Source organism: Danio rerio, chromosome 2, assembly GCF_052040795.2.
Source record: "Danio rerio strain M-AB ecotype USA chromosome 2, GRCz13ab, whole genome shotgun sequence".
Classification (NCBI taxonomy): domain Eukaryota; kingdom Metazoa; phylum Chordata; class Actinopteri; order Cypriniformes; family Danionidae; genus Danio; species Danio rerio.
The window spans coordinates 20,315,305-20,336,348 of record NC_141022.1 but is presented as its reverse complement, the minus strand read 5'-3'; the positions used below and the strand labels follow the sequence as shown (position 1 = coordinate 20,336,348).

Genomic DNA, 21,044 nt, shown 5'->3' with positions numbered 1-21,044 from the left:
GAAGGGCATCCGCTGTGTAAAATATTTGCTGAATAAGTTGGCAGTTCATTCTGCTGTGGCGACCCCTGATTAGTAAAGGGACTAAGCCGAAAACACAATAGATTTATAAAATTTCAATTCTTAATTTTAATGCAAACCATAGATTTGTTTTTCTGAATGTAACAGTAAGACTTTATAGCACAAACCTCACATTCAAGCACATTAAAGGCAGCATGATTGTGAGAATTGCAGTTCATTGCTAGTATTATTGTCATCATCATTATTAATATTTTATAATTATTGGACGTTCATTTTGGAATAATTACGCAACTATCAATAAGTCATCACAGCATTAGTTAGTTGTTTCAATTTTTTTGTTAGTCCTGATTGATGTTGTCTTCAAATACAATAAATATGTTAATACACCATTTGCAGTGGTGCTTATTATTTTTGGGGAATTTGCCAAGTTTTTTCTGGTATTTTCTGAAGTTGGGAGCACTGGTGATACCTAGTTAACAAAAAGTTACATTCGAGCCCTGAATATTAATATTTCATCAATTTATTCTTTTTCTAAATAGATGTGACCAGATTTTTGGTATACACTTAATGACATTTGAAATTAGCTTTTTTTTGTCAGAAAAGGATATTAAAGTGTACGAAAATGCAGTATTACGCTTATATTATGTAGAATTTTTAATTTATATAATAAATTTGTGAATTTACAATGCCTTTCCTTTACATAAATATTGATTAAATGTTATATTATGTTTTATTATGTTATATTAAAATAATATATTATATTATATTATACTATATTATATTATATTATGTTATATTATATTGTTTATATTATTTTATATTTCATTATATTATATTATATTATATTATATTATTAATTTCCCTTCAGCTTAGTCCCTGATTTAATAGGGGTCGCCACAACTAAATGAATCTCCAACTATTCTAGCGTATATACGCAGCGGATGCCCTTACATCTGCAACCTAGTTCTGGGAAACACCCATACACACTTACAATCACACACGCACTCTTACACTACAACCAATTCAGTTCATCCAATTCCCTTATATCGCATGTTTTTGGACTGTGGGGGAAACCGGAGCACCTTGTTTCTGAAATCCTATGAAAATACGGGGAGAACAAACTCCACACAGAAATGCTAACTGGCCTAGCCGGGACTCAAACCAGCCATCTTTTTAGTGTGAGATGATGGTGCTAACCACTGAGCCACCATTCCACCTTATATTTTATTTGTATTATATTATATTATATTATATTATATTAAATTATATTATATTATATTATCATTCATTCATTTTTCTAAAGCTTAGTCCCTTAAATATCAGGGGTTGCCACAACAAAATGAACCGCCAACTATTCTGGCATATGTTTTACACAGCAGATGCCCTTCCATCCGCAACCTAGTACAGGGAAACACCCATACACACACACTCATACTGTATATTATATTATATTATATTATATTATATTATATTATATTATATCGAGTCAACACACAACACAAAATGTTTTTGTGTATAATTATCGTTCATTTGTAACTCAGATTATAATGTTCACATTTCAGTTGCCCCATCCTTCAAAACTCTTACATTTTTCATGGTGTTGTCCATTTTTGTACTGGTCTTCTGTCAGTAAAGACTGCTGCGGTGTGAATGAATCAATATCAGTGCTCACGCTGACTCCATTTTGCTTTTACAGGAAGAGGGCTTCCCCCCTACCAAAAGACGATCATTCGGGTGGTGTGAAGGATTGTCTTCTGGCCAGCTCATCCGATCCTGTCGAAATGAGGAGACTCAACTACCAGACACCAGGTAATACAGCGTACACCATGTGTACTGTAGACACACACACACACACTCTTTCTCAGTCGGCCAGAGCCCCATGTGTTTTCCAGCATATGCACGCGTACATTTGTCCTCTGACTCAGATTGAGATATTTTGAGTGCATCACCATATACATACACTCATTCATTCCCTAGCTTGATTACATACTCGAAACATACAGTGCACAGTGTTGATTGTAGAATCATATCGTCTGGATGTCGTTCAGTAACCTTGATATTATTTTGTCTGTACACAAACAGACCTCAACATATGCCAGCAGTGTGTCATTTACAGGCATAAACAGGATGTGTTTGTGCACATGCCTATCATGACTGAAGTGAGAGAGTGTTGCTGTAATCAGAGGGTTCTGTCAGTGGTGTGTGAATCTGCCCATCACTGACATAAAGACAAAGCACATGAGAGAGGAGACGCATTCAGTCAAAACACAGTATCTGAAAGACAGATAAAAGCTCTATAAAAACGACAGATAAAAAGCTCTTAATTAAATTTCATCGTAATTAATACACTCATTATTTTTTTGTATAATTCATACATGAGATTATGTGTTAGATTTTTGCTAGTGGTTTTATGTTTTAGAATAAAATAAAGAGTATTCTCTATAGTATTTGTAAAGGAAACATACACCCTATATATGCCGTTTACATATATTTCAAATATATGAATAACGAGTGCTTGTTTTTATCAAAACTAATATCAGATCTTTTTTTAGTGCCTGTGTGTGTAAACAATATAATTTGCACAAAAAATTTATAGGGTTCTTCTTTAAAGAAGTAGTTACTCCACCCTGTTTAGAGCATTATTATGGGCGTTTTACGTTATAACTAACATGGTTCAAGCGATGAATCTGCGACTATAGAAACTACAGTTTTGGGAAACACTCGTCACTACATCGTTCTTTTCCCAAACAATGCATCGTACTATGATAGTTCAGCCGCGAGTTATGTCATTGTTTGGAAAACTCACCACTGCACGATACATCATTTCAACAATGTCTGCATCTGCAAAGGTACAGATGTTGCCACTTCAATGAGTTGCCTCTGCCGCCGTGCTTGCTGATAGGACGGTACTGTATGTGTATTTTATGTGATGTGTTCAATTAAAATATTATTTTGTTTGGTTGTTTTGGTTTTCTATACTGTATGTTTTAGACAAGAAACATTACATGGTGAGAAGTATAGGCCATAGGCTGCATAAATTAAGCAAATATAAGAATCAAGTCATTTAGCGTTTTTAGTGGCCTATTCAATTGCGTTGGGGTAAAAAGAATGTTCAATTTCTAAATCCTTTAGTTTTATTGAGAATCTGAAAAATCTGCATGCATTGTCCAGTCTGATTTATAGTTTATCAGGAGCTACAGAATTGTATTTAGTTGCTGTATGTATGTGGACTTTACATGATTTATGCGAAAAAAAAATGTATCCACATTTAATATTTTCATTGTGAAAGCACAATTATTTTACTTCCCCCACTGGCAGATGGGGGATTAATGTTCACTTATTTCTTCTGGCGCTGAAAACTGTACAATATTTTACATGGTCTAAAATTCTTTATATATATATATATATATATATATATATATATATATATATATATATATATATATATATATATATATATATATATATATATATATTTGAATTAGAAACGAGACAAAACAATTTTTGCACTGTGATTATTACATTTCTGTCTCCGAATACTAGTAGACTCCCCAGAAAACCACTAAATAGTGCTATTCAAACCGTCTTCTGAAACACTGTAAAAAATTTTAAGCCAGTTCAACAAAAAAAATCTTAGTACTAATTTCCTTCTGTTTTTTCTTGTTTACTCAACTTTTGAAAACATCAGCTACACTGACTGAAAATAATTTGTCAGTGAAACAAAAAATGTCTAGTTGAGTCAACTTAACATTAGTAGTTTTCTGGAAACCTGCACCTGCAGCACAACAAATATTTTTAAGTTGTGCAAACTGAACATTTCTTGTCTGCAGGACTGAAATGACAGAAGTTGAGTGAACAAGAAAATACAAAAGGAAATTAGTACTAAGAAATTATATGTTACCAGAGCAAAAGTTGTGTTAACTGTACATTTCTTGTCTGGATGGCCTGAAATGACAGAAGTTGAGTGAACAAGAAAATACAAAAGGAAATTAGTACTAAGAAATGATATGTTACCAGAGCAAAAGTTGTGTTAACTGAACATTTCTTGTCTGGATGGCCAAAAATGACAGAAGTTGAGAGAACAAGAAAATACAAAAGGAAATTAGTACTAAGAAATTATATGTTATCCGAGCAAACACAGATGGCTCTGTTTTTTTAAGTTGTGCTGACTGAACATTTCTTGTCTGAATGGTCTGAAACTACAGAAGTTAAATGAACCAAAAAAAATACAATTGGAAATTAGTACTAATAAATAAAATGTTATCGGAGTAAACACACATGGCAAAAAAAGACATACATTTTACCAAAACATTCATTTTCTTGCGGTTCTTCACTAAAGTATAAAAACGAGGTAGTGTATCTGTAAAAAAAAAAACAAACAAAAAAAAAAACACAAACACTAAGTCAAATTAATCACATGAAAAGGAAACACAATTATATTAAATATATAACAATTACAGCACATCTCTGAGACTACCTAACACTATCAATTTTAATAACCTTAGAATATTCCATAAATTATTCACAACACCCTGCTGAAAAAACAGCGTATGCTGGTAAGGTATGCTTTGATGCTGGTCTCAATGCTGGTTTTGCTTGTCTCAATGCTGGTCTTGCTGGTTTCAGTGCTGGTTTTGCTGGTCTAAGTGCTGCTCCTGACCAGCATTGAGACCAGCAAGACCAACATTGAAACCAGCATTAGGACCAGCATTGAGACCAGCAAAACCAACATTAAGACCAGCAAAACCAGCATTAAAACAAGCAAGACCAGCATACCAGCATCAAAACATATACCTTCCCAGCATATGCTTGTTTTGTTTTTTTTCAGCAGGGCAATTAGAGCAATCAATCTGAATTACTAGTTGCCTTGAGATATAAATCTTAGTATTTGTTGTAATTCATTTCAAAATCTATACTTGCATAATTACATGTTTTGTGCTGGTACCTTGGCTGGTCATGGATAAATATGATATTAAAACTGCCAGTAAAGGATCTTACTTTAGTAATAAGTGTTCCACTGTATACACCTTCAGTTCAAAATGAACGATTTATTACTATTATTTTGGTTTTGATTTGATTTTGTTTGCTTAATATAATAATAAGCAGTTGGAATATACGCGCTGTCACTTTAAGAGCCACCCTAGATAGTAAAATACACTTGGGCCAGTTCCAGCTAGATTCGCTGCCGCATCCGAGCCAGAATCGGCCCGCGAGTAATGTGCGCTGCAGCCCGGAGCTGGCGCAACTCAATATACCTTGATATAAAACCTTTTGGTATTATATTGGTACTTGATACATGGTATTACAACCATTTGCATTTATATACCAGCAAACGCAGGCTATAATGTAAAGGCAAAGTGTAGGCACTGCGTTCAACCTTTGAATAAAATGCAAACAGCATACATATCCAATAACAAAAATTATCAAACAAAGGACAAAATAAATAATAAACATTTATTGATTGCAATAAACAAATAATACTAAACTTGAATAAAATATTTTGTAGTGCACAAGTAATAATAAAACTACACAATAAAGACACACAGGAAGATTTAAAGACAAAATCTGAAATTGCACACATACACAGAAGTTTTTAAAACAACCCTGTTTTCCCAATAGACTTGAATTAAAAAATTGTACAAGACACATCTTAAAACAGCTTAATTTTATATAAACCTGAATATAGAAACCAATTTAAGATATAGCAAGAAACATCTTACAAATACCCATGACAATATGTAAAATATACAAGTCAAAAATGTAAAAAGAACTGCAGAATTCTTAAGAAACATTTTTAATAAATGTAATAAATAAAACATAATAATACATTTAAATGAGTGAGATGATTATATATATATATATATATATATATATATATATATATATATATATATATAATTTGACTTGTATATCTTTATATGTCTTGTGCAATTTGTTATTAATATTTTTATTATATTATGTTAATTAAAAATGTATTAAGATGCTTTTTCAGAATTTAGCATATTTAGCATATGTAAGAAACATCTTACAAATACCCATGACAATATGTAAAATATACAAGTCAAAATTGTAAAAAGAACTGCAGAATTCTTAAGAAACATTTTTAATAAATAAAACATAATAATACATTTAAATGAGTTAGATGATTATATATATATATATATATATATATATATATATATATATATATATATATATATATATATATATCAAATTGGACTTGTATATCTTTATATGTCTTGTGCAATTTTTTATTAATATTTTTATTATATTATGTTAATTAAAAATGTATTAAGATGCTTTTTCAGAATTTAGCATATTGTCATTTTATATATATATATATATATATATATATATATATATATATATATATATATATATATATATATATTGCAAATAAAAGAAACAAATTACCCAAGTATCAGGGAACATCTTAATACACTTAAAATGTTGTTTAAAAAATAAATTATTGATGTAGACATTTGACACATTAGCTTTCTCTTCTTCCCTCCTTCCTCCAGCCCTGTCAGGAGCACGTTGTAGCCACCTTGTAATGCATTTTTCCACTTCTTTATCAGTGATGTGGTATGGACATTTCTCCTCACTACATCTGTGATTAAAAGATAAACAAACAATTAGTAGTGACAAACAATTACAAATGAAAAAAGAAAGATGCTTGCTCTCATATAAGTACAACCTAAATGGGACTATATATAGATGTTTTGTTCCTTTGATTAATGATTCAAAAAAATACACAGATGGAACAGCCCCTAATTGTACTGAAATGTATATTTAAAACCAACTTACTGACTAGACAGTCCTAAGGGAGAGTGCATGAAAGGCCACATTTTGGTTTGCCCTGCTCCAGTTAATTTGTTCAGCCAAAAAGTGAGCCAAAAGCTTTCCCGGGACACACCAAACTGCTTAGTGGAAAACACCAATGATTCCAAAGTAGGCTACCTACGAAGCAAAAAAACACATAAATAAATAAATAAACATAAAACACTTAGAAATAAGCAGGAAACTTACCAGTTTCTTCATTTGTTCGGGCTGCTCGTTTAGTTGATTTTCAAGTTTTTCCAAATCAAATTGGACAAAGAAAGGTCAAATGTGTTTACATCTGGAATTTCATCACGTCTGTTTTGGTTTTGCTGATTTGTGAGAATCAGGCACAGTTGCTGCTTTATGACGTCACATGATTTTAAAACTTTTTTTCAGTCGTGCTAAAAAAGAAAAATAACAAATTAGTATAAATCAACCTGTTGCTTATTCTCATGCAACTTGTGTAAATACAACAGTGGGTTAGACACTGCTGATATTCTCTAGTTGATCTTTACTTTCTAGCTGCATTAAGCCATTACAAATTTAGTGATGTCTTGAATTCTTACAAAGACATGACGAGTTGCAATAAGTTGTCTTGATCTCCGACTCCACTTGAACAAGGACTGTAAATGTTCATAGGTGTACTGGAATGTACAGCATTTGTGCATCTTGATGGTGTTCTTAAGGATCCTGCCATAGTCATTGGTGGTGATGGTACTTGCGGTGCTGCATCAATTTCTGAAATCTTCATATCAGTTTTTTCTCCAGCCTCTTTTTTCCAAATAATTTTTCTTCATCACTTTCACTATAGTTGTGTCTTTAATGCCCCTTGATAAGATACATTTACAAAACAAAACATTATTTTAGTATAGTGCAGGGCACTAGATCAATGACAATGGCAGTGTAATAGATCAATGACATAATGTTGACAGTATGTGTTTAAAATAATTGCAAACAAACCTGTTCTTTCTTTAGGTGTATGACGGGCAATCACCGTCCTCATCTGTCTGCAAGCCAAGCTGAGTCGAGCTTCCTCATGTGTGTCTATAATAAAACATCACATTGTTGTTAACCTCCCCCCAAAAAGTTAAAATCCTGAAATACTATCAAAGTTAATTAATGGCTATAATACCTATGGTGTAAATAATCAGCACACAGGATTTATTCAGAGATTCATGCAGAGTGACAGCCTTATGAATCTTAGACATAGATTTGTAAGATGGTCAAGCACATGCATTATTCTGTACCCATGAAGATTAACCTACCATTGTGGAAAATGTTTGATGATGATGATAGCCAATAACAATAAACCATTTCAGCTGTTTGTGAAGCAATTAGTAATGTAAAGTCTGAAAAGCTCAATCTATGTTGAAAATGTATCAGCAGTTTACAGCATGGACTTTAATCACCCAACTATAACATGCCTATTCACATGTTCATAAGAATGTGCTATTGGTCTCTGTGATGTGCTACAAAATGACCACACTAACCTTTGTTAAACAAGAACAGTAAGACTTAACCAAAAAATATTCATTTATAACCATTCATTTAAATCAGAAAGTATAACTGTCAATAACCAAAAAATAAAACCCATCAAAATCTGCTTTAAGAAATTTAGTTTTACATGCGCAAACTACAACTTGAACATAAGATATAATTGATTCACATAGGCTAACACATATAAATTAAAGCACATACTAATATATTTCTCTTAATAATAGAATGATAATTTAAAGAGAACAGTAAACGATCACTGATGCACTGCATAAACAAGTTAAACAATAACTTAACAATAACCTAACACTGTGAAAATGTTTTAAGCATTAAATTCGCAAAGTATACAGTATACAAGCAGCAAAAACCTTACCTTTCTGACCGGAATCCACTGTTTTGAAACGCCAAACTTCTTTTTCTTCTTGTGATCATCATAGCGGTTGGCAACCAGCTTTTGGAACATTACCGCCACCGTCTGGATTGGAGTTTGGACCAAGAGTTGACTCACGCATGTGTTTCTTATGAAACCAAACTTCTGCTTAAAAAAACAGTCTGCATGGAAGCGTGCTATCTCGAAAATAAGCGCATTTTACACTGTTTTCCCTTGATGATATATATAATCCATTTATAAATAATATTGTTTTGTTTTCATCTAAACATTGCGACCATCCACACTAAATGTTTTTATTATTTTGTTGCTGTTGTACCATATATATTTTCTCAAATTATCATTAAACGTGGAGCTAACAAATTACTAGATAAAATAAGAATTTAATCGGTTGTCATCAGTTACACAAGCCGAGTCCTTATACGAGCCGAGACAGACTCGGGCCAGATAGGGTTAACAGGAATCTGGCCAGTGTTTACAGCTGCATCACAAACGCATGTGCGCGAGCGAGCTGCGGGCCACACTACGCCCGTATAACACTCGTTGATGCCGAGTCGGAGCCGGAGGCGCCGAAGGGCAGCCGAGCTCGGGCCGATTACTTCCTGCTACCCGGGGCATGGATATGATTTACGGCAACACAAATATTCATTCACTCTTATCACATAACAAAGAGAGATTATGTGAATAATCACTAAGCGCCGCATCTGCACACATTTTTGCGCGTATATGATGAACATTTAGGAGGACAAATTTAGATGAAGTGTCTTAAACAAAGAACTACAATCTTTGCACACTTACTATTAAGATTGCTCTTCCACGGCTTGCCTCTTTCCCCACCGAAGTACAATGCTTCCAGTTTCTCCCGCCTGAGACGTTGACGTTACGTAAGCGCAACCATCGTAACGAGGGCGTGGTTTAGCTCAAGACAGAATGATGCTATATCGTCCTTTGAGAAACATATTTTTAAGTGCGTGGTTTATTTTTAAATATTGGAATATCAAAGTATGCCTTTCTTTTTTTAAAGGGTAATGAATAAACACGAGATGATAATGTGCGTGCAAGCTTATTTCTGCAAATGTGCACCAAATAAAGTTAAATTGCAAATGAAAAGTTTCAAATAAAGTTACTATAAGTATTGTAGTGTTTTTTGTTGTTTTTAATAACAATGTGAAGAATAACGATATTTATTATTGTATTAATAATAATAATAATAATAATAGCATTTTCAATCAGCATTTACTTTTTAATACAAACCATGAAAGGTTCTATACTCATTCATTCATTTTCTTGTTGGCTTAGTCCCTTTATTAATCTGAGGTCGCCACAGCGGAATGAACCGCCAACTTATCCAGCAGGTTTTTACGCAGCGGATGCCCTTCCAGCCCCAACCCATCTCTGGGAAAAGGTTCTATACTGCCATTGATAATTTTTTTAGAATATTTAACATGTTTGAAACCTTTTCAATCAACAAAAGGTTATGCTACTTGTATATTCATTGCATTAAAAAAGTCAGAGATTGACTTAACACAAAAAAACAAGTTGGCAGATGCTTTTTTGAATGAACTAGCAAAGTGTTGCTCACAAAACTCATCTTTTTAACTTAATGAATAAAATCTTTGTTTAAGTTGATTGAATGTGTTAAATGTAGTTGTACAGACTTTTTTACAGATTTTTGCTGAACCAACAAAAAAAATCAAGCAATTTCAACATTTGTCAAGTTGGATTTTTTACAGTGAACTGTATTCATATCATAATAGTTAACAAAGCCCTGATATATATATATATATATATATATATATATATATATATATATATATACTATTTAAATAGTTTTATTTTAATGAGTTTTGTTTATTCCATTTGAACGTTTGTTTTCACTTTTGAAATTGAGATTATTGTGTTTTATTTCGTGTAATTTGGTCACACTTTATATTGATGTTCCATTTGTTGAATTTAAGGTACTAATTAAATGCTATCTGCATGTCAAAAAATTCTCATTAGATTATACGTAGACTGTTAGTTTGAGGTTAGGGTTTTGACGTACTTACCGTATAGTCAGTTATATGTCTGTTGATGGAGCAGTATCAACAAATATTAAGCAGACAGTCTAATAATACACAAATAAACCATCAAAATAAAGTGTTAACAGTATTTGTATTTAATAATTTATTACATTTAAATTTTATTATACAATTTATATATATATATATATATATATATATATATATATATATATATATATATATATATATATATATATATATATTCTTTTCATTTTCACAACACTGCAAGCCTTATAAGAAATTTTTCTTTGATTTTATTCTTTATATTTAATTTTGAGATCTTCTTATTTTGTAGAACAACCGTTTTATTTTCATTTCTGTGAACAAGGTAATCTGTTTACACCGTTAGGCCTGCAGATATATTTTGTTTTATTTGTTCATAGTGCTTATCCTGAATAGGAGAATCACGATGAAGTGCTCTGCTTTACATTACGTTTAAGCCACTATTTGTCGTCTGGTGGCTGTGAATTGAGCTGTTTATTGCAGATCCTCCACTCACTGTCTCATCTCCTTGGAGTGTCTTATATGGACTTCATTCACCCAAAGGCCTCTTGCACTCTTTCAGCCCCTCTTTGTTAATTAGCCTTCCTGCTTTCCATTCCCAAGGTGAGCGAGAGGCAGATCCGTGACGCTAAGAGAAAATGTCAGGCCTGCCTCTCTCTCTCTCTCTTTCTCTATCACTCTCTCTCTCTCTCTCTCTCTCTCTCTCACACTCTCTCTCTCTCTCTCTCTCTCTCTCTCTCTCTCTCCTGTAATAGCGGAGCGGTGGCAGTGGAGCCAGGTTATTACAGACCCCTTCAGTCCTGAAGAGCACATAATTACTGCAGGCAAAACAGCCGTACACCTCTTTTACCGTCGATCCCTGCTGCCACGGCCACAAGCACACTTCACTTTTCACCGTTTCATTCATTTTTCAGACACCGGACTGAGTTGTTTTGGGAGCATGAATTATGCTGTAGTGGTTTAATGTTTGGGTTTGTTTCACCAGTCTTTTTTTCTCACTTTTTTGTTGTATATAAATACTAAACATGTCTTGCAATATGTATCAAAGGGTTATAAAGCAATGAAGAATTGAAATGAGAAATGTTTATAATTAATTAATTAACTAACATTTTAGAGGACAAAAAAGTGACACAATTCTACTGTGGCCTATGCAATATTGGACAATATTAGTAGACATATTATGTATTTTATTTCCATTTGTTGTGAAAACACTCATATGTGAAGCAGGGCATGTTGTGCCTGCATTACTGCAGCAGTTATTTAATTCTATGTAATGTGTGTACAGGAAACACACGTCCACATTATCCAGCTTTATTTCCTGCCATTGTCTTACATGTAGCAGTAAGGTTATGTTTCCAGTCCCCTGTCTATATGTCTCTAGTTACATTTTCATATTAATGACCTTGGCCATTCATTTCAATTCCAGACATTTTGTAATCTGCCTTTCCCTGCTTTGCATGCTGGGTTGAAGCTATTCGCTGCCTAATTAACTCGCTGTTTAACATGGACGTAGCCTGTGCTGTATTCACTTAATGTGCTCATGGTGCAGCTTATTGCGTCATTAGCCTCTAAATATACGGAATATTTTGTCTCTCGTTTGTGTGCTAGAAAACAGCGGTAATTATGCTTAAATGGCAAACACCATTTTTATGTTTATGACCTATGTCTGGATACATGTAATATCCTGCTACGAACCATGCAAGCATGATATCTCAATATTAAATATGAGTATTCAGTTATAAGGAAAAAGTTGTTCCTTGTGTTGAAATTTTATTGTTTTTGTCCTATAAGGCAATACCATGAGGTAACTAGAAGTTTTCTTCATTTATAAGAGTGTTAATTTAGCACTGACACTCTTAGGCTAACACTGAATGTGTTTAAATGCACACAATAAACAGAGAATTGTCAACAATCTGATTATATCAAAAACTGTTAATAAAGCAACTCTACAGAAAGCATAGTTTTCCAAGTTTGAAAGATTTCAAGCCCAAACATCATCGAAAGTAGCTCAAAAATATTGGTTGGAAATCTCGCAGAAGCTGTGCTGTTATTACAAGTGATATATAACTTTACAGTACTTGTGAACGCAGCACATTTTTATTTTGGTAATACTGCATCAACTGTATGAGTCGACAACAGGATTCGTGCTTTATAAGGGCAGGAATGTTACGAAATATTACCACCGCCTCAAGTTTAGGGATAAAAAAGAACAAATGTACCTGTTCTGATATGATTTTGATCCTTCAACTGATAAAAGAATTCTGGGTAACATGTTTACATGACATTATTCATATCAGCTTATTAAGTATACTCAATTAAAGAATATAAATATTAATGCACTCTTGATGGGCCTTTGCAGCAGATAGTTATAGGAACTACCCACTAGAGTCATTTTTATAAAGTGACATAAAGCGAACCACAGGGATGTTATTTAGGTGTGGAATTTGACAGCATCAGCAAATGGAATAAGGAACAAAGTAGTTCTTCTGCTTATTTCTTCTACTATCTGTCACAGTTTTCCATAGAGGCTTTCACACCAGGGGAACTTTTTCGCAATTCCTAGAACTGTTGCTGGAAGTACTTGCTTTTTGGCTCTTTCCCAGTACTGTTAAGTGTTCTTGTCTTACCTGGTCAGATTGTCCTACCTTTCATTCAAAAAGTAGGTTGCACATTTTGGCGGCGCAATATGCTACCTATCAGATTTGCTACCAGTGTCAATTTTAATGTGGAGTAGTGTGATATGAAGCTGTAATGTTGCCCTGACCCACCTAATCCCTAACTCCAACCTCAAAACCATTTAAATACAGCGTTGGAAGCATAATCTGATGTGTAGGATAAAATGTCAGGACACCAAGCCTGGTGGCTAGTTTATTGAACTGAGTTCCTATTACTACCCATTGTGAAAGCCCCTTATAATCCTGGAGTTATTGGAGTAATTGTGTAAACAATGTGTTTCATTATTCAATTGCTATATGTTCAGACACAATATGACACAACTTGCTCACAACCCTAAAATGTGCGTACATCCCTGGTTGTTTCTATATTTTGTGTTAAATCCTACTCTGAGCTCAGAAGAATCAGTTCCTGTTTTTGTGGTGCAAACAGTATAGGTGGTAATTGTTATAGGAAACATGAAAATAAACGTTTACATATGGCGCTGTTTTTTTCTCTGAATTTCGCATGAGCCATCCTTAGATAAAATGGTCAGACAAATGGTCAAACAAAATGTGCCTGCATTGTTCTGATCTCAAGCATACATAAAAATTGGGATTTTTGGCATGACTTCAGTGCGGTTGATTAAGAGAGTGGCCCCTTATCCTGCTGCCCACTGTCTCGCAGTAATGGTTGCATGAAGTAGTTGGCAGGGGGCTCGTCCAGACATTACTGTGCTCACTGTGGGCATAATGAACTCGTAATGGGGAATCATACCCAACCATGTCCCATTAAGCAGCCTTATTCATCCTCAACCACTAGAATCCTACTGACAGATCCAACTCCCCCTCCTTTCCTGGTCAGACAACATACTTTTTCTCTCATCCAGCTGAGCATGTAGCCTTGATACATCCATAGGCACTGGCAGTGAAATGATTCTTGGCAGCAAGCTGACCCCCTTAGACAGGAAATCCAGAGCGTGTTTGGGGGCTAGACGTAAGAGGACACAACATATGTCAACACAAATCTCTCTGAGGGATTATGTCAAATCAAGGTGCAAGAAGTACCTCTTTATGTCGTGCCCTGCTCAACTCAAACCTGACAGATTCACTCCCCACCGTAACGCTACGATGCATTAGGTGTGATACTTTAGGATGTGCTCACCACTTCTCGTTGTCATATTTTCTCTTTTAGGAATGAGGGAACATCCTCCCATATCCGTCTCCGAACTGGCAGACCACATCGAGCGCCTCAAGGCCAACGATGCCCTCCGGTTTTCCCAAGAGTATGAGGTAGGACAAGAGCTAGACTTATTCAACTGGTGATGCTAAAATATTTAGCATTAAAGTAACTAGACTAATTACAGCTGCATGTTCTCTAGGACAGAGATGACCAACCCTGGTATTTACAATTTCTTTTAGCTAAATTAATCAAGTTGTTCGGATTTACTTGAAAACATACCTCTCTGTGGTGTGGATCAGGGTTGTAAAGTACTATTTTTGGAGATCTGTATTTCTGGGAGGTATAGCTCTATCAATAATGAGACATACTTGTATCAGCCAATGAAGATCTTAGGAAACACTTGATAATTAGAAACAGGTGTTGGAGCGGAGTAAAATACAAACTCTCCTGAATGCTACAGCTCCAGGGATAGACACTATTTTTATTCCCTTTGTAAACCTTTGTTTACACTGATGCTACAGACTGAGCTACAGTATCCAGCTGAATCAAGTGAAAATTACTGTCTGCACTTCCATTGGTTGTTGCCATATCTGATCATCTGATCATATTTGCTCATCTGTTGCTTGGCCTAGCTACACTTTAAACCCTTATAAGTTGAGATTGCTCAAATGATTTGAGGAAAGTGATTCTCTCAGTTCGTAATGGGAAATCGAGAACTCGATTAATTGAGTTGACCAAATGCGGTCTCTTCATTGAATTAAATTAAATATTTATGTGCAGATAACTTAAAATGGCTAGTAGACTAAACTTCCAAATTTTTATGCTTATATTATATATTTTATGCTTATATGATATATTTTTTACTTACATACTTCCAGTATTATTTACATTTACATTTAATTTAGATATAAATTTACATTTATATCAAAGGTGATATTTACCCGCACCATATTGGTTTCATAACATCTAATTTTTACGAGGTGGGTCGTTAGCCCAACTTTCAACCCCCAACCTTACGGACCAGGACATCCGCTACGGACAATCCAATTCACCTATAACGTATGTGTTTGGACTGTGGGGGAAATTGGAGGAAACCCACACCACCACGGGGTAAACATGCAAACCCCACACAGAAATGCCAACTGACCCAGCTGGGACTTCAGCCAGCAACCTTCTTGCTGTGAGGTGACAGCACTGCGCCACCGTGTCACTCCTGCATGTATATCAATTAAGAAAAATGTATATAAGCATTTAAATATCTGCGTACTAATTTCACTTTTCTTTTTGTCAGATGGATCCAGATAGTGCCTATGCCTAGATAGTGCAAAATGACCACCTTGTGTCATATAACATTAATCGATTAATCAGCGCGGTTGTCAAAGCAGAATTTGTAGCACAATTAAACATTTTAAACAGAGACATGGTTAATACTTTAAAGTTTTTTGCCTAATGAGTACGTTAAACAAACCTGTTTTGATGGCAAAACTTAATATTTTAAGTAATGTCAGGTTATATTAACATAATATCTTTAGTAATGACAATACCAGAGTTTACAATGTACTCTTCCATGCATGTGGCCAGAAAATGCTGAACTTTCATTAAAATAACAAAAGGTATAACTCATAGGCCGTGTCACTCATTTACTATTTGAGGGCACATTTGTGTGTATAAAAACATAGCAGATAGTATAGGTTACTCCTAGTCAATCATTAAAGCCAAAGTCCCCTCAACAACTAGAGTTCTCAAGTGGATTGTATGGACTTTTCTAACACGATAAAAAAACAACATAAAGTTAAAGTCAGTATTATTAGCCCCCCCCTGAATTCTTAGCCCCCTGTTTATTTTTTCCTTCAATTTATGTTTTACGTAGAGAAGATTTTTTAAACACATTTCTAATTATAATAGTTTTAATAACTCATTTCTAATAACTGATTTATTTTATTTTTGCCAAGATGACAGTCAATAATATTTTACTAGATATTTTTCAAGACACTTCTATAAAGCTTAAAGTGACATTTAAAGGCTTAACACGGTCATTAGGTTAACTAGGCAGGTTAGGGTAATTAGGCAAGTTGTTGAATAATGTTGGTATGTTCTGTAGACTTTCGAAAAAAAAATAGCTTAAAGGAGCTAATAATTTTAACCATGAAATGGTTTTTAAAAAGTAATAACTGCTTTTATTCTAGCCGAAATAAATGAAATAAGACTTTCTCCAAAAGAAAAAAATATCATCAGACATACTATGAAAATCAGTCACATTACTGTCACTAGACCTTTTTAGATTCTGTTTTCGAAGCTTTTTTTTTTTTTTTTTGCCAATGAAATGAGCAATGCTTTTGAGAAAGGGTAAAGTGATTGAAGTGATGGCGTTATAATATGCACCTTTTATGAGTAGAAAAGCTATAAAGGTGCACTTTTATTATAATGCCTTGTGATAGGTTGTTATATCCCAAAAAAACAGTTGTCATTGCTGTTGTTTTACAGTGTATATCAAAAGGTGTTGATGCCCTTTTGATCAGAAATTTTTTTCTTTTAGAAACCGTTTAAACTTGTTAGTTGTTTTGTCTGAGTTTCATTGTTTAGTCTGATTTGACTGTTATTAGTTTATTATGTCTTTGTTGTCTTAGAAACTATGCCCTCACTCACTTCATCCACATTTTAGTGTTGTCTAATAGATTCTCCTGCCTTCAACAGTTAACAGCGTCCACATCCGGTGATCTGACAGCTTCTCACATTTGCCTTTTTCAGATGTTGGCAGATGTTCACTTTCCCTCATTTGCTGTCTTGAAATGTTTAATGTACACACAGACCTTGTCACTTTCACACCCTGGTGTTGAGAAAAAAAGCCTGTTAAACAAGGCATATCATGCCTGTCAGCTGTTACCCTACAGGTGTGGAATTATTAAAAGATCAGATGATAGCTATGTTTTCATCCAAAGATGTGAATTAGATTTATGTGCAAAACTGATATAAAAATATTGGATAAAACATTTTAAATAAAGCACAATCTCCATCCAATTAGTCAAAGAGCATAAACAAGTCACTTCCTGATAAACTGCTGCCTAATATCAAAAATAAAAATGGAGTATGCTGGATAGGACAAGCACCTGTGGGCAAACTGAAGATGAAGCACAATGAATGTGCGTTGGCTTTTGGAGATGGCTTACGCAATCCCAATCTTACCCCTTAGCCCTTCCCCTTACCCCTACCCCTCATTTTGTGCATTCAGGTGAAGGGGTAAGGGTGTCCCAATTCTCTTTAGCTTGAAGGCGTATGGCTAAGGGGAAGGGCTAGATACCCCTTGAAATGAAGATTTTTCAGGACAACACTTGAAACCAAGGGGTAAGAAAATTTTCCAGAATGCACCAGCTACAACAGCTGCACCCGCAAGTTAGATGCACAAATTAGTTTTGTTTTGTCATTATTACGAATTTTTACAACAAACAAGCATATGTTTTAATACAGTCATAGCCGCGATTGTGTTTTATCGTCATGCTTTTAAAAAAAAAAACAATAAAAAATTATAATAGCTATAATCCATAATCCAACTCCTACATAGCAGTCCCACTGCATGCTTTCACATTTGAGATTCAATGACACTCAAATATCCTGTCAGAAAAGTCTAGTGGCTGGGAATGAGCTTTTTACAGTGTCTGCTATAATGTTAATATTGTTTTCATGTGTTTACATAGATGAATATGGCCCGGTGTAAATGTACTGTACAATTACTGTACGATCTTATTGCCACATTATATCAATTTGATATCATAATATCATTGCCTTCTGTAATTTCCAGAACATAAATGCCAAAAAAATAACGCAACTGGAATAACTGCAGCAGTCACCATTGTCAATTTTATATGAAGTATGAGATCGCGACATGTGATGACATGTGATGACCAGTGCAGGTGTTGTAGTGGTGTCTTATTTTTTAGGTGGTAAAATTTAAAGCCCTTTACCTTCACACTCTGTTTCAAGGGGAAGGGGTAGGGGTAAAAAATAGAAGTAGGATTAGGCCTTAGACTTTGGCTAAGGCATTAGAATGACCAAATCAAAATTTCAGATGTTTTACAATGTGTTTAGACTACTGGTTTGTCCATTAATGCTGCCTCATCACGACCATTTTTGTTAAGAAATAATCTGTAAAAACAAAATCGTATGACTCTGGAATGTATTTACTTTAATGCACAATCTGGAATTTATCCAGGCAGCATCGCTTGAGTTTTTTTTTTTTTATTATTATTACTTTGGTGTTTTTCTTTTTCCATCACAGCAGTATTTATAGTAAAACTGCAATTAAAACTTCACTCCAACCAACAAAACCCTTTTCTGTAATTACACATGGGTCTGTGAAAAAAAATAGATGTATAAATATATAAAGAGGACAGGAATTTTATCTTTTTATAGACTTCCTTTTCTTCATTCCTCTTTAAAGACATTTAGTGACTCTTTGAGGGATGAATCAAGCTGTTTCGCCAGCCATATGTGACAAATCTCTCCCCCTGCCAATGCGGTTGAGGTTTTCACCACACATGCTCTCTGTAGCCAGGCGGTGCTCACAACCAGCTCTTGGCATGTCATGATGTCATGTCCTCCTGTTGAGGAAGGCCCCCTCTCAAGGGGACAGATGGTTCCGCTCGGGCCAATGGGAGTAGCCTAGTCCAGCCAGCATGAGCAAGGCAGCAGGTCACCATCACGTTTATTGGCTGTTTGTTAAGTTTGAAGCATCTTTTGCTCAATTTCATTCTCTCAGCATTTCACATGCTCATAGGTGGCAAAGATACTCAACTCCAATTAATTTATTTTTGCTCTTGGCAAAACTGTGACCACACCATAGAGGCGGTAAACCAATATGGTTCGGTGCATGTGCTTATTTAACCTAATAGTCTGATGTTTTTGAATGATTTACCCTGCATAAACATGAACCATGATCCATTTTGTTGTCCAAAACATTCCTCCTTGGTTTAAAGTGCACATTAGATCATTCCTCAGCTCGACTGGTGCCAATATCAATAGCTAACACTGCCATCAGACACTGATTTTCACCAGTAACGAGCTTATGTTTGTCAACCCGCTAGAGCCGAATCTTTTTATAGGAGTCGGCGCTCACCTCCCACCACTATCATTATCCGCATCTCTCAAGCTTGTCATCTCATGTAGTGACAGCTCATATTTGTTCCCCTTGTTTGCAGTGCACTGCCAGTCAGCGTACCAGCTGTCTTATTCGCACATTACCTAAACTTGTGTGTGAAAGCTTACGGCAAAGCAAATGTTCCTCCAAGGTACTTGCTGATAAACTGGCAGCGAAACACTTAGCACGTCAGATACTTCAATATAGCAGTTTATCTGTATCGAAATGCTGCAGAGCATCGCTTTGTTTGTAGAAACATTTAAAAAACTACTTATGGCAGTTTACTCAGACCCTTAAATAGGGCGTTTGTTGTCGAATGTACGCACGCAAGTTTGAAAGTATCCGAGAAGGCTGATGTTATCCCATATGAGGTGAAAGGTGTGGAGGTTGATGGACACTGAGTCAACCAGAGGCTTGTCCAGAGCAGGCAGATCAATGCTGAATAACAAGAGACCCCGTGACATTATTGAGCGGCCAGGCAGCCTGCTGCATATTGCTGCCGATCGATGCTCAGATACGACCCGGTGTCATTTGAGCCGAGGAGACCTGTGACTTGAGAAGGAAAGGGAGAGAATGCCACTCCACCTCTCGCCCCTTGAGTAATCCTGTAAATGTCAGAATGAGGAATCTAGTATCCAGCATAATGCAGATTCGCGCTATGCAGAGCGCATCTTTCTTTTCCTTCTGAAAATGTACGTTTCACTTACTTGACAGATCTATAGGAACCTACAGGCATATGTTTATCAGTATGTGTACTAGTCATGGATTGCAGTGCTATTGGCACCACGCTTCATTAGAGCTACCGGATCATCAACTTTATCGTTATTGATACCGGTCTTAACCTTTTCATACACACATTTTCATTTTCTCCTTCCCCTCTGTGAGCGCTTTAATGTGAGATTGTAAAACCTACGACTGACATTAGAGAATTGTGCTATTAATAACACGTTTATTTTAAAAAATGGATTTTCTCTATCCAGAAGAAAAACATAGTTTGCATATGGTGTGGCCATGCAGCAGTTGGATGTTTTGATGTTCTGTTCAGTCTGTTTCACACAGCTCTTTAGAAATGATCACAAAATATCACAGCACTTTAAGGCTAAACAGACAATGAAATGAATTATTCATTGAAAATTGCCCACAAATCACTTTTCTCTCGGCGTTCTCTAATGTAATGAGCCTGGTTTTCTTTACATTAGCTGTGTTTTTGCACAGATTGTTTATAAATGTAGAGATTAGCTGCTTAAAATGATCTGATTGTGCACTGAGTAGCGACATAAGAGCTGAATAA

The 21,044-nt window shown here is 34.9% G+C and overlaps 1 protein-coding gene and 1 long non-coding RNA gene across 23 annotated transcripts in view; one reads left to right on the top strand and one right to left on the bottom strand.

Moving 5' to 3' along the window:
- Nucleotides 1-21,044, top strand: part of ptprfb (protein tyrosine phosphatase receptor type Fb) — a 368,772-nt gene that overhangs the window by 327,854 nt on the left and 19,874 nt on the right. For all 22 annotated transcript variants that reach the window (NM_001083576.1, XM_087240178.1, XM_087240172.1 and 19 more), the window contains 2 exon segments: nt 1,715-1,827; nt 14,635-14,732. In NM_001083576.1, the coding sequence (NP_001077045.1) occupies nt 1,715-1,827; nt 14,635-14,732 (211 nt within the window).
- LOC101886917 (uncharacterized) lies at nt 6,440-8,753 on the bottom strand. The gene is made up of 6 exons (XR_015478381.1): nt 8,708-8,753; nt 7,801-7,884; nt 7,407-7,668; nt 7,048-7,241; nt 6,826-6,978; nt 6,440-6,628 (listed from the first exon to the last, which is right to left on the bottom strand). It is a non-coding gene; the product is annotated as an uncharacterized LOC101886917 (long non-coding RNA).